At 40.0% G+C, this 14,011-nt stretch overlaps 1 protein-coding gene across 2 annotated transcripts in view; it reads right to left on the reverse strand.

The window, feature by feature from the left end:
- The window catches only part of LOC120395245 (amine oxidase [flavin-containing] B-like), a 75,003-nt gene that overhangs the window by 20,439 nt on the left and 40,553 nt on the right, over positions 1-14,011 (reverse strand). For both annotated transcript variants that reach the window (XM_039519447.1, XM_039519446.1), the window contains exons 4-6: positions 7,639-7,743; positions 6,288-6,379; positions 919-1,060 (exon numbers count right to left, since the gene is read on the reverse strand). In XM_039519447.1, the coding sequence (XP_039375381.1) occupies positions 919-1,060; positions 6,288-6,379; positions 7,639-7,743 (339 nt within the window). The remainder of the gene's footprint in view (positions 1-918; positions 1,061-6,287; positions 6,380-7,638; positions 7,744-14,011) is intronic.

Here is a 14,011-nt window from a genome sequence, read left to right on the forward strand (position 1 = left end):
AGGTTTGGGTAAGCATTCGAACTTGCGAATGCTCAGCTGAAGTCAGTCTCATCCTTTTTGGAGGTCTGCCCACCAGTAATAGTAACGATTGCCATAATTATACATAAACAAGCTATAAAAAGCAAGTAGCATGGGCCTGAAATCTGCCAGTAGTATTAATTATAACTAGAAATTTTTAAAAAACCCTGTCTCACATATATCAGAGGTGAGTCAAATAGGTTCATTTCAGTATAGTAGAGTGCAATTAAATGTACATTCATTTTGTGCAAGAACATTAGCCGATTCTTCCTTTTCTTCATGTGTGTTATTTGCATTAAATACATCACTTCACACACATTTTAGGGTTATATAACACATAAATACAGGCATTTATCTTCATCAGAGTGCTCTGACAGTCTTATCAACTACAAACATTGGAAATATTTGATTTTAGTTACCCAGCTATTGGTGGTTGTGTTTCAAATATTAGTCTGTATCTATCTAGGCACTTTTGCAGTTCCCATCACCTTACACTACTTAAATACCTTTCATATATTTAGCCTATGAGGACAGGAAATATTACTAATATTCTCATTTTTCATAGGATGAACTAAGCAAAAGGGGGTGATCTGCCCAAAGTTAGAGTCAGGAATTGAACCCAAATCTCCTGATCCCCAGTCCAGGGCCTGAACCACAAGAATGGCCTTCCACATTGATACAACCTGAACCCTATTAATACTGAAATCAATGGCACCTATTGTTTCTATGTAAAGTAAAAACTATGGGAGTTTGGCTGCCCTGTTAATGCAGCAGTGAACAGTGTCTACATGATTCTTGTTCTTCCTTTTAAAAACAAACAAAATAAATAAGTTTAAAGGGCTTCTGCCAAGAAGCATGCTGTGTTCTTCCAAAGATAAGAAGCTGATGGCTTTACTGTACCTGCCCACCGTTGGTGGTGGAGAATATCCTGCCTGTCCCCCCGCACTGCTTCACGTACCACAGGAACCAGAGAGCAGAGACCTCGTGAGGCTCAGAGGTGACATCCACATTCACAAACAGTGTTGCAAACCTCTTACTAGCACTGCACATGGGATCAAAGTAAAGATAGTATGTTACTATAAAAGCCGTAAGATGATATCCATCGCCTAGTCCTGTTCTCTAGCAACAGCGAAAGAAAGGAGCCTCGCAATCCTCCTCTGACAGTGATGTTAACAGGTATTTTGCCTTCAACTTCAATGGGACCAGGAATGGCCCGTAGTAATTCAAATAATTGCTCTTATACAGTGCTTTACACAGGAGAATTTCAAAAGAGCTTGCCAAAAATTAATTAAGCCCTACAACATCCCAGTGAGGTTAGTATTATCCCTGTTTTAAAAGTGGCTAAGTGACCTTTTCTGGGTGACACACTCCACGGGAGATTATATTTTCTTCTGCTAACATTTGGAGACAATTATCAGTCATTCAAGGTTCTGGGAACAATGGAGCAAGGCCGGACAGCTCTAATGGGCTTTGAAGCTCTGCATGTCAGCTACCTAGTCCTCCAATCCTACCCCCTCCCCCCGCCCCCCCGTATCACCCATGAGACCTGCAGTCCTTTCTGCTGCAGACTGTACCTGTCTCCCCACTCCTTCAGCCAGCCACAGTCTCCTCTGCTGTATAAGCTTCAGAACCCTTCAGGAATAGGGGAGTTTATGAGGACAGTAAAGCTCAGCAGAGACTGTGAGAGAAGGTCCAGGTGGGTGGTGATCATTCTCATCCTTGTTCTGTCCACATTTTGGATGGATTGCCATCCAGCTGCCTCCTCCTCTGCCCTTTTAAGAGTAGCAGCATGCAGGAAATCAGTCAGAATTCCGCTTTATGGGGACACACAGAACAAAGAAACAGCCTGGGGGGAGTTGGAAAAAAAGTAGAATGGCGAGCAGGCCTTGAGTAGAATCGGTACAGATTTATGAGGCAGATTGACAATAAAGGAGAAATCGTGATGCTATTTGCACAGCCATGTAACTATGATGTGCATCGGACCCTGGGCACGTGCAATGGCCTCTGCTGATGAGCATACATGTAGAAAAGTGTCACAACTAAAAGTGGGCTGTGTCTGATGTTTGATAGTTGTTTTCTCTCTTACTCTTTGTGCTTTGATTTAACAGATGACAAATCTACTGAGAATTATTACAGATGAAAGATCTGTACAAGGTTTCAGGATGGGTTAAAAGATGTGTGAATACAGGCAGGAGTAAACATTCTCTCACTGAATTTCAGTTACTCCCTCTATCCTCACATTGCACATCTGTATAGGTGTATTAAAGCCATGGGAAGGAAGTCCCATGTCTTCCAAGCAGAAGATACTCATTTTAGCTGTGTAACCCCAAAAGGGTCTCCGTGGTTACTGCTTTTGTCAACTGCCTCCCAGCAAATAACCTCCAAAGCCAGTAAAAAATCCTGGTTTTAAACTATTTTCTCTTTTGTTTAGTCAAACATTTTTTAAAGCAAAAAAGGCTTTTAAAAAAATAAAAGCATTTAAGCAAGTTTAAATTCAATTCTTCACAGTTTTAATTCTTCACAGAAACAGCATCTTCTTTATCTGCTTAATAAACAGACATTTCCACAGAAGCAAAAGGCTAAGAACAGAGTTGCCCTCTAGGGAGGCTTGACCTTTGATCTGCTTTTATAAATGTCCTTGACAGCCCGGGAATATTTGTATATGGGCAACCGCGGCAATAGCAACACTACAATTTGATATGCAGGATCATTTGTATGTTTTGACCACCATATTTCAGTTATTTATCAGCATCTTAACTGGGTGCCCAGTGCTCGCCAATAAAGGAAGCAATAAAAGAAGTAATCCTGTAGGGACGAGTGGGGGATTTTTTTAGTGCTATGTGATACTTTAAGCTATTGATTAGATACTTGTCCATGATATATCCATGTCATTGAAAAGAAAGCCTTTCTGGAGGCAGCAATTCAACAAAGATGAAACCCGGCATTTCAGTTTAGTAGAAAGATTCCTTGTGCCAGTATTGTTATAATCCTTTATTATAATAAGTTACTATATAGCTTTGAGAAGATTAGATGTGTGGGAGTGTTGGGCTCTGAAGCTCTTTGAAGTAGTGATTGATCACCCCTGCTAATGTGATACTACCACGTGTGCATGTTTAGTGTCTTCATGCTATTTCCTCTCTGTTAGCCACTGAGAAATTGCATGCAATCTGTGCCTATAAAGATTCTACCTCTCTTCCTTTAGAGCCATAAAAAGGTTATGATGAAACAGGCGTTTATTCAGTTCTTATTTACATATATTGTAAATATGATCAGCTCTGAAAGAGGTTTTATTATATTTATTGGAGGAATAAATACATGTATATTAATATTTTACAGACATATAATACTTTTAGGCAATGATCTTTTTTTTTTAATATTTTTTTTTTTTTCATTATTTTTTTATTTTTTAGCACAATGTCATCTATTATTTCATATGGAAATGGCTATTTGGTTTCAATCATTAGCACACAATGCTATTTCAGCATGAAATGCCAAACTAAAGCAAATCTGCACAATCTGTCAGACAAAAGGAAAGAATGGAGGATTACCCTTCTGGACCATTGCATTCTAGGGATAGGAAAACTGCTATGGCATGTAACCTAACTTTTGATTGCACATGGCAGATCAAGTTTAGATGCACATAAAAAAAAAAAAAAAGCAAGAGATTAAAGACAGGCTGACTGACAAAACAAATTTCATAAAAAAATTGTCATATCATATCACAGATTAGATTAGAAAGATGTGACTCTCTCTGTGTGGCGATGTTGTACAGCTTGATTGTCAGATTTTTTCATTTATCACCTGGAAATATCAATAATAATATATCATATAGATGTCTGAGCTACACCATGCATTAACAAACACTATGCTGAAGTTACCTACCAAAGATTTTGAAAATGCACATTGCCCAATTCAAGTAACATTTCATTCGTTCTTATTCTGTTTCAGTTGTCATGGATGATGCTACCAATGAGAAACTCTCTGAAGGCCTTTATGCCATAGTATACGCTATTGGATACCTGAATGCTTTTCTTATAGACAGTACAAACACAATTAAGTCAGTAGCATTTACTGTTGTTGGTCAAACTTGTTCTCCATAGAATCTATCTATAATGGTTTATTCCCTTCAGGACTTCCTTCGGCAAGGTCTATGGATAACCGATTGCAGTTAGATGCCTTAGGATTTTGTTATTTATGTCACATTTCCAAAGGCACAAATAAAGGCAAAAACCACAGGAAGGTTTTGGACAACAGCCTGTTGCAACTGTATTGTGTGGAAGACTAGGGTAGGAATTTCACCCATTCACAGTGAGCATGTGGCCACCAGTGGCTGGTTGAAGCTTAGAAAGAACATTAAGTGTCCATTTTATAGGTGAACGGTAGCAAATCACTTCCTTTAGCTTAAGCAGGCACAGGTCTGTGTTTCTAGAGCTGTAGGCTCATCCTGGTTCTAGCTCCTGGGTGTAGTTTATTTAGTAATTCGGATAGTGTACTTGTAGAAATGGTAGCACCACGCTATAATTTTCTTATGTATGACAAAATCTAGTCAAACTGTTCTTGAGTTACAGGTGAAATAAAAATTCATGTGCTGTATGCATAACAACAAGCAGTATTGTCAGTACCTCCATGCTATATACGGTACAGTGGTAACAAAAGGGGCCACTTGGGTGTTCAGGTAATTCAGTCACAGTCTCAGGACTGTATACTGAATTCTTACATGCGTCTGATGAAGTGGGTATTCACCCATGAAACCTTATGTTCCAATACATCTGTTAGTCTTAAAGGTGCCACAGGACTCTTTGTTGCTTTTTACAGATCCAGACTAACATGGCTACCCCTCTGATACTTGAATTCTTATAGTGATTGTAGAAAATCAGCTACCTTACACTAAATAATTATCTCATCAAAAGTTCAGTACAGGAACCTGGCTACACCAGAGTATATCTGTTTTATTGTCAAACATTCAGAACTTCTGAGTAAACCAATTACAAAATCAGAGCCTTGTTAAATCTTCTGTCATCTGACTGGAAGCATTACACTAGACTAACCAAAAAGCAAATAATCTTTTTGTCCACAAAAACTATTTACAAGAACAACAGAAAAGCTACAAATTTGCCACCATGAAGCAATACCACTATGAAGATTCAAGTCTGTAGTTGCTTTGTGCTGTTTAGTTGCTCTTAAAACTACGGTATCCCTAGCTGCTATGCTGCCAGATTAAATTCCAGAATTTAAGGGTGCTGCTAGCTATCAATAGATATCGAAAAACTACGTATCTGAGAACTTAACTATCTCTGATTTCTGGAATGCCCAAGATACATACAACATAATTTCCAAGTTTAGTGCATGAGGCAAGCAGATATTTTTCGAGTTCCAGAGTAGTAGTCGTGTTAGTCTGTATCCACAAAAAGAATCGGAGTACTTGTGGCACCTTAGAGACTAACACATTTATTGTAGCATAAGCTTTCGGAAGTGAGCTGTAGCCCACGAAAGCTTATGCTACAATAAATTTGTTAGTCTCTAAGGTGCCACAAGTACTCCTGTTCTTTTTTGCAGATATTTTTCAGTTCGTCCAAACAGGCCTGATACAGAGACAGCTGAATCCAGTTATAAGCAGGTCATCAGCAAATGAAATAAATTAGTACATAACAAGCAGAGATGTTACCCATGGTTTCAATGCTAGCAAACATTATGTTTTCATCTGACCTTTATTTGAGTTAAAATAACGTATGGAAAATAATGGGATGCACTGTGTATTTGCTCAGTTATTATAGTTATCAAACCTGATCACTATTTAGAACCCTCTGCTTTTCTTCCCAGTGAAGTGAACTTTGAAGGTCATATTAATGAGGATGAGCCATGGACGTTCAAGCGTAAGTGTCAAGCCAAGGCAGTATTTGGATGGGATGCCTCCAGAGAAAAACATCAAGTGCTGCAAGAAGTGCTACTGGTGATTTGGTGTCTCTCTCTCTCTCTCTCTGAGTTAGTACTGATTCAATGCCCCATCATAATGTCAGTGAACATTGTATTGCTGGAAGTTTTGTCTTTCAGATTAAGATGTAAAACCAATATCCTTTTCATCTGTGGTCATTAAACCTCTTGGCATATTTTGCAAAAGTAGTGTTAGCTGTGGTCAAATTTCTCCTGGCACTTTCAATGGGACATTGTATTCCTCACTTCCTGTACTTAGCTGTTGCTCTGCACAGTTTTGCCTGCAGCACTATCCAACTATAACCTCTTATACACTTTAATATTAAAGTGATTCTTACTTTGTCCAACAAACTTTGTCGATGAAATCTTGCATAGACATTTTGTCCCATTCTTCTGCATGTGGTGCCTTCCATGGGGCTTCATTAGGAATCTATGACAACATAAGAACAGTGAATGTTCAGTAACAAAATTGCACACTGTGGCTATGTCTTCACTACATACACTAGACTGGCACAGCTACATTGTGCAGCTATGCTGACACAACCCCATAGCGTAGACGCAGCACACATGGACAGAAAGGATTTTTCTGTTTGTGCAGGAACACCACCTCCCTGAATGGATGCATTCTTCCATCAACACACTATGATTTTTTTTCAGGAATTGTCTTAATGATATAAAGGACGGGACTAGAAAAATGATCCAGAAATTATGCTTTCCCAGATTTATACCAATCATTTTTATTGGGACAAAAGGTTTCTTCTCAGCACTTACCTGAGCTTTCTATTCCAGATAAGATTATTTCTATTTTAACTTTATAGGCAGAATTCTTACATACATTTTCAGTGAGAACACTTAGCACAAAATTCTGCTTTTCTGAAAAACACCAGCCTTTCTCCCGTTTACAATAGTAAACTTGTCTCTTAACACAGACTAATTTTTAACTGTCGATTGATTTAACATTAAAATTAGAAGATACTGACTGTGATTTAAGACTCATTTTTAAAACAAACCGTTTAAAGAAACGACATATTTGAATAATTTTCTCTGATCAGTACAAATTTTTGCTATTATTATTTATTCTATAAACATTGAGGGGCTTTTTAAAGGCAAGAGAGCAACTCTTATGGGTAGAAAAAAATATCTGAGAAGAGAGTCAGTCTTAGAAACCGAGTAATAAAAACATGTATTATTTTGGGGGCACTAATTCAGTTTCAATCATAACAATGCAAGACCACAGTTACAAGCTCACCTGCACTACAGAATGCTGTTAAATGTTCTTGCTGGAAATTTACACAAGTTCTAAACAGAAATAAAGTGGATTTGGCAGAAGATTTAAAAAAAATAGACTAAAATGTTGCCTAGTGAGGTAAAATGTTGTGCTGGAGCGAAGTGTGCAATTCTATAGCTCCCCTGTTTATGTTTTGAAGAACCAGCACTTTCCTTTTTAAACACTCCTAGCTCAACAGTATAGTGAGAACCAGTGTACATCACCTTTAACACATACTTAGCTGGTCAAGTTAGTTAAAGCCTCTGGGGAAGGAGTTTAGTATATGTTAAAGGCACTGTGCCTTGCCTACACAAGGCTATTAAGACATGTTAGTTAGTATGTGTCATTTAATATGTGCTAACATCACACCTTTGAATCTCATACAAGGGCTAACTGAATTGGATAGCTGAGCCTCTACACACCTCCTTTCCCATTTCATCCATCGTCCTCCACAGATTGTTGAAATCTAAGATGACAAAAGGGTTCCACATAGTAGGAAATGCACCCTTAAAGGGATAACTTTTACCCTAAAAGAAAAAAAAAAAGCATAATCAGAATACAATTTTTAAAACTACTAATTCACTTGAATGACCACAACCTCAATGTACATAAGTTAGTACCCAAGACTTAAACAGTCACCAGACAGCTCCAACCAGTACACATAATAGTAATCATGTGACAGATTAGTTAATCTGCTGCACAAGAGAGTAGAGTTAATAGGAAGAACAAATGATAAGAATGCTATAGCCTTGTATCTTTAAAAGCTGAGTAAGTAGGTTTTAGACTGACACCTCCAACCAAGACAAAAAGTAAGGTTGTAAAGGCCAGCACAAAAAGCAGGCAGCTTTGGAGTGTTGGCATTTATTTGGGGTGATCAGTTTTGTACTGAATATTTACGTTTGATTACATTTTCTTTCCTAAATGAGATTGAAAAAATACTATATTGTTATTCATTTTAAAATCAAAGCAAAGTGACTGTGATAGGAAGACTATTTTGGCCATAGCTCAGAGGTTTTCTGAAACAAACACAACAATTTATAGTTTCAAAAAGACTAATTAGAAAGGTAGCATTTGTGAATCATTAATCTTTATTAGCCATCCATATTTTCCACAATATTTTTGGTATATATACGTATCATGGAGATAGGCTAACGAGTATGGAAGTCATTATTTCTTGGGCTGTATAAATATTAGATTTTGCATGTAGTTATTACTATGAATTAAGGAAGGCTGGCTTCATGGAAGGAGTGAGAAGATGGCTAATTTGTAGGTACTATTTTGTTTGCAGGGGATTTCCCTGGTTGTTTTTGTGGCTGGCAGACTTGATAGCTTTGTGAAGCTACTAAAAGTCACTGACCTTTCTTATTCCTTTCCCAAAAAACACATTCCAGGGCCTACTGAGAATATTCTCTGGTAAGAACACTACAGGTTATTTAATGTTGCAGGAATATACAGCCTTGGTGGGGAAAAAAAATCACTCTCATGCATTTAAGATGGTATTGCAGCAACAGGAATACAATGGCTATAATATTAAATTGTAATAAACATTTCATACAGTGTCCCACAAAATGATTACTGAAAACAAATTCAAATTGACTTATATATAAGCATTATAACACGATTAAAATGTTAAGAAATGGATAACAATAAACAACAATGTATCATGTTGAGAAGCATCTATTGGACTGTTGTATGCAGCAGTCTTAGGCCTGGTTTTATTTAACCTCTTTATTAGCAGTCCGGAAGAGGGGATAAGATGCAAATTAGTTAAATCTGCAGCTGTTGCAGACACCAGAGGGTGCAGCAACACAACACAACACAAAGGGATCCTGAGAGATTAGAAAAGTGGGATGGAAATAAAGTGAAATACAACCTTGAAAAACACAAGCTAACAACCTTTGAGGAAATCTAATTCAAAGGGAGGGAGCTACTTAGAAAGCAGTAATGTCAAAAACAAACCAAAGGGTGATACTAATAGCAAATTGCAAATCAATTTGTAATGAGATTGAGCAATAAAAGACACAATGCCATTTTGGATAAGATGAAAGAGAGACTGTTTTCCGTACAGTGTTTGTCAGGACACAGGGAGCCTAGTGGAAGACAGCTGGGAAGGCTTGTAAGCAAAACCAAAGCAATACAAATAGGAGGAAAGCAGTGGAAGGAGTTTTGGGTTTTTTTATTTTATTTTACATATGGACATAACAGTTATTACTAGGGATGCCTGAGAACATCATGTCCTTTCACAGTAACTTGCCATGTGGGGAATTTGTTGTCAAAAAATGCTGTTTCATCAAAGCCAAAATGTTTTGCAAAGACATGTCAGTTTTGATGAAGTTTGTGTTAAAAAGGTTTCTGAGCTCCAGGGTGGATTGTCCAGTCACTTCCAGAGAAAAAGAGAGAGACTCTGATGGAAAACTTGACCTTTTCAACCTGAAAACTGCTGTTTCAACGCCGGTTTATTTCATGAAAACATTTAAAAGGTTTTGATTTTATTCCAAAGGGAAACAAAACAAAAAATTTTGGTGGTGACTGGAGGACAACAATTCCATTTTGTGGTAATCTTTGAGGTTTCAACATTTGTTTTCTTTCTGCACCGTAATTGGCTGAAGATGAACCTGGGCAAGAATGAGATGATGCTCAAGAGGGAAACACTTGGAAGATCTAACTCCCACTACCACCTTGCCCTTCATTGAAGGAGTCTGTCCTTAGATTATCAAATCTTTCCACGATTTAGGGAGGCTCCTATCCCATTGTAAAATGTTGCAGTTGCAATCAGTCCTCCTGCAAGTGTAGCAAAGAGGAGACTGCTGAGTAGAGTGTTCTCCATAAAGAATTGTTGTTTTTTTGCACGGGCTTGCTTTAAGCCATGAGGATACATTTTCAGATTCCTAACTATATACATGAAATTATAATCTATAACCTTACTATAACATTACTGTAACAATTACTATAACAATGATGCTCAGTGCATTATGAGCCTTCCGAAGACACCCAACATGACAAACTTTGCATTGGATACCACACAATCATTTTATAAAGATGAACATGGGTGTGTAGGGTGTTCCCCCGACGTACAGAGCATCACAGTAAATTTATGCATTTTTTTTAAAAATCCACCATTGGCCAGACACAAGATCCTGGATTAGATGGACCTTTGGTTTATACTGCTACAATTGTTAATTGTTCCTTTGAGGTGGGATACATCTTTGAGTTTTGCAGGAAAATTAGCGTAGCTACAAGAAAGTTGCACTATTACATAAACTAGGTGTCACAGGGTGGCTGGCCCCTGTAAATGAAGTAGGTCCAGTTCCCTTGTGCCAGAACAAGTATTCCCTGTTTGGCCAATTGAGAGGGTGGGGCAGATGCTGTGGGCTATGAAAGATGAGGAAGAGACGCAACGAGAGGATGTCCCAGTGACTCAGAGCAGACTGGCTCAGTCAGGGGCAGGTGAGAGTTGCCAGAGAGCAGGGGACTGGAGGAGTCCCAGAAAGAAACAGAAGGTGGTTCCTGCGAGAAGGCTGAAGGCAGCAAGAGGGGTTTGCTGGCTGGTGTCCCCAAGCCAGAGAGCCAGGGCTGGGGAACTGAAGGCAGGAAGAGCGAATGGAACTGCCTGCTGGCTCTAAGACAAAGCCAAGGGCCAGAGAGTTCTGAAGGCAGGGGAGCAGCAGAGGCGCTTACACGCTGACATTGCCAGATTTGGAGAGCGGGATCCATAGGAACTGTAAGAGGACCTGGGAGAGTAATGGATGCTCTCCAGGCAAGTTCCCACTGGAAAGAGTAGGGTTGCCCTCCAGCTGGATGGCTGGGATGGTTGTCATGGGACAAGGACAGGAGAGGACTGCACTGAAGAGCCAGGGTGTGGTGAGAGATGCCAAGGTGGTGTGTTGCATGTATTGTTTGGCTTATGCTGGAGGAATTCTGGACTATGGGACTTTCGTTATGACTTGTGTGCACAGGACTCTTGTAATAAATGAACCCAACAAGAACTATATTTATACTTGGGAAGATGCTTTGGACTATTTCTGGGGAATCTGAAGGAGGGAAACTGAGGCAGGCATACTTATGCTGCAGCCTGAAGCAGGAGGGCGTTCCAGGAGAGGTGCCCAGTGACACTAGATAACGCTTTCCATCCAAAGAAGCTGCATTTGAAACATGTTGGCAATTTCTTTTAGCCTCTCAGGAAAGGCTAATGCCAAGCATTATGGCTCTTAATAAATAATTTTTACAGCAGTGAAGACAAACTTGACTGTAAGCCTAAACGATTTTGGAATGGTGGGGCTACATTTCACAAGTGTAAATCTTGTACCCGTCTTCCCTAAGAAAGTGTAAAACTGTTCTGTTTCAAGTACCTTACATTTTCCAGGCCTACAAGCATGAAACACACATGCATGCTGTGCTCGAAAAAAAACCAAGACAGAAGCAGACAGCATTCTCTTTATTCTAATTATTGATTTTGTTCTGTGCTTCCTTCTCCACCTGAGGCACTTCTGTGTGAGTTATCCCCTCTGAATTAACTCAAGTCTCATGAGTTCCCTATAATACTTCTGCTGACTAACAATACACTTAAAATATTCTTGTTTTGGTATTCTTCTTACTCTTTTATTGCATTTGAACTGCAGAAAGGGAGAACTCAGACGTGTCTCCTGTGCAGAAAACTGTGATGCCTGATTTCTCATATAGCACAAGGGTCTTCCAGTCTGGATAAAGAACAACAATTCTAGAACTAAAGATGCCTTGGATGCAAGCTATGTAAACATATGTGTAAGCCATGCCTGCTCAGTGTGGCACTCTGCCCCTGTCTAGTAGTGGCTAGGCCAGATAGAGAGATCGCTGAGACTGTTACAGCCCTGGCTAAGAGAAATGCATCTTCTAGCTCTGCCAGCAGGGGCTTATGCATTAAGATCAAGAGGTCCTAGGTTTGAACCCTGCTGCTAACAACCCACCCAGGGGTGTCAGCATTACATGTACACTGCTATAGTCATTCTAGTTTTACTTTACCGTGTAGGGCCATGACTACTGATGCCAAAGGCTTTCCAAAGAAAGGCCAGGCCCACTGATGAAAATCATGTGCCAGAATGTGCAAACTTTTTACCTCTTTCCATTTCTTTATATATAACCATATGATCAAGTCAGACTGGCATCGGAAATATAACTTTAAATGTTACTCCAGCTGCGTATTTAATTTCACTTCTCAACATCAGTACCAAAATGCCCAAAGGCATGGATTTTCAAAGGCATTTTATTCATAACTTCACTTGTGATTTTGCCAAAAACAGAGCCCCGGAGAGAATAGCAGAAGCTGGACCTGCTTCAGGATAGGACTCTTGGCTGCTTTGAAAGGTTGATGCCATGTTATACAATACCAGAGGATGTTGAAGAGACTGACTGTACAAAGGGCAAATTGATGTAACAAAACCAGGCAAACCATCAAACTTAGACACAAACAAAAAGAGCACCAAAGAGCTTAAGGTAAAGTCTCACCAGATATTACAACCCCAACCAGGGCTCTAAAAGGAAATTATTCCATGCATCTGCTTTGGAAAATACCATTACAAATAATGCCTTGCTTAGCTAATATAAGGGCTATCGGTGTCAGCCTCCCGTGCACACCCATTCTTAGATTATATTAAACCCATGGCACAAAAAGAGAAAATTGTAGTCATGATAGAACCATAGAAATGTAGCACAGCCACAGTAGGGATTGCCTGAACTGGGGGTGCAGAGGTTGTGTTCCAGGTGCTTTCTCCTGGGATCAAGCAGAGAGAGAGAAAGAGAGAGCATGGAGCAGGAAGCCATAAGTCTGCCCTTCCCCCACATGCCAAACAGCAGAGCTTGCAGGTTACAAGAGAGAGTAATGGGAGGGGTTTCTATTGCACCCCACAAAGCGGTGTTGCCTACTACTGTCCCCTTCCAGCAGCTAGGGGACCCCGAATGAAACTATGCATCTCTGAGGCACAATGCCTCCTGGTGCTTATGCACCACCCCTACCAAGAGTAGAGTGTTAAAGAATGATGAAGCAGCCCTTTGTCTGTAAGATATTAGAAGTGGAAGCCGTGTCCCCCATTCGTCTGTAAAACACCATAATCATTTATCTTAACTAAAAATAATCTGTTCTTATTTTAAGACAGTGGTTTTCAACCTGTGGTCTGCGGACCCTGGAGGTTCACAGACTATATCTAAGATTTCTAAAAGGGGTCTGTATCCCCATTTGGAATGTTTTAGCGGTCCACAAATGAAAAAAGGTTGAAAACCACTGCTCTAAGAAATTGCATGTAATGTGCAAAGCATTCTCTGCATCATGGTACCAGAGTTATTCCTTTAGCTAAACCGTCTCAATCCTGGAGACATAGGTTCTAATCCCACCACAAATGTCACCCTATAAATTGATTCATTGCTATGTATGTTTGTAAGTATGTGGTGCCCTGTATTGATTTACAGCATGTGCACAATTATACCAGTTCTCTTCCCTACTTAAAAATGAGTGATGTCTGATACAGCAAGGAACAAAGCAGGGGCAGCTCTAGGTATTTTGCCACCCCAAGCACGGCAAGCAGGCTGCCTTCAGCGGCTTGCCTGCGGGAGGTCCTCGGTCCCGCAGATTCGGCGGCATGCCTGCGGGAGGTCCGCCCAAGCCGCGGGACCAGCAAATCCTCTGCAGGCATGCCACCGAAGGCAGCCTGCCTGCCGCCCTCGCAGCGACCAGCAGAGCGTCCCCCGTGGCTTGCCGCCCCAGGCATGTGCTTGGCGTGCTAGTGCCTGGAGCTGCCCCTGGAACAAGGTGCAAGAGATACATGG

The sequence above is a fragment of the Mauremys reevesii genome, linkage group 1 (genome assembly GCF_016161935.1).
Source record: "Mauremys reevesii isolate NIE-2019 linkage group 1, ASM1616193v1, whole genome shotgun sequence".
NCBI classification, from domain to species: domain Eukaryota; kingdom Metazoa; phylum Chordata; order Testudines; family Geoemydidae; genus Mauremys; species Mauremys reevesii.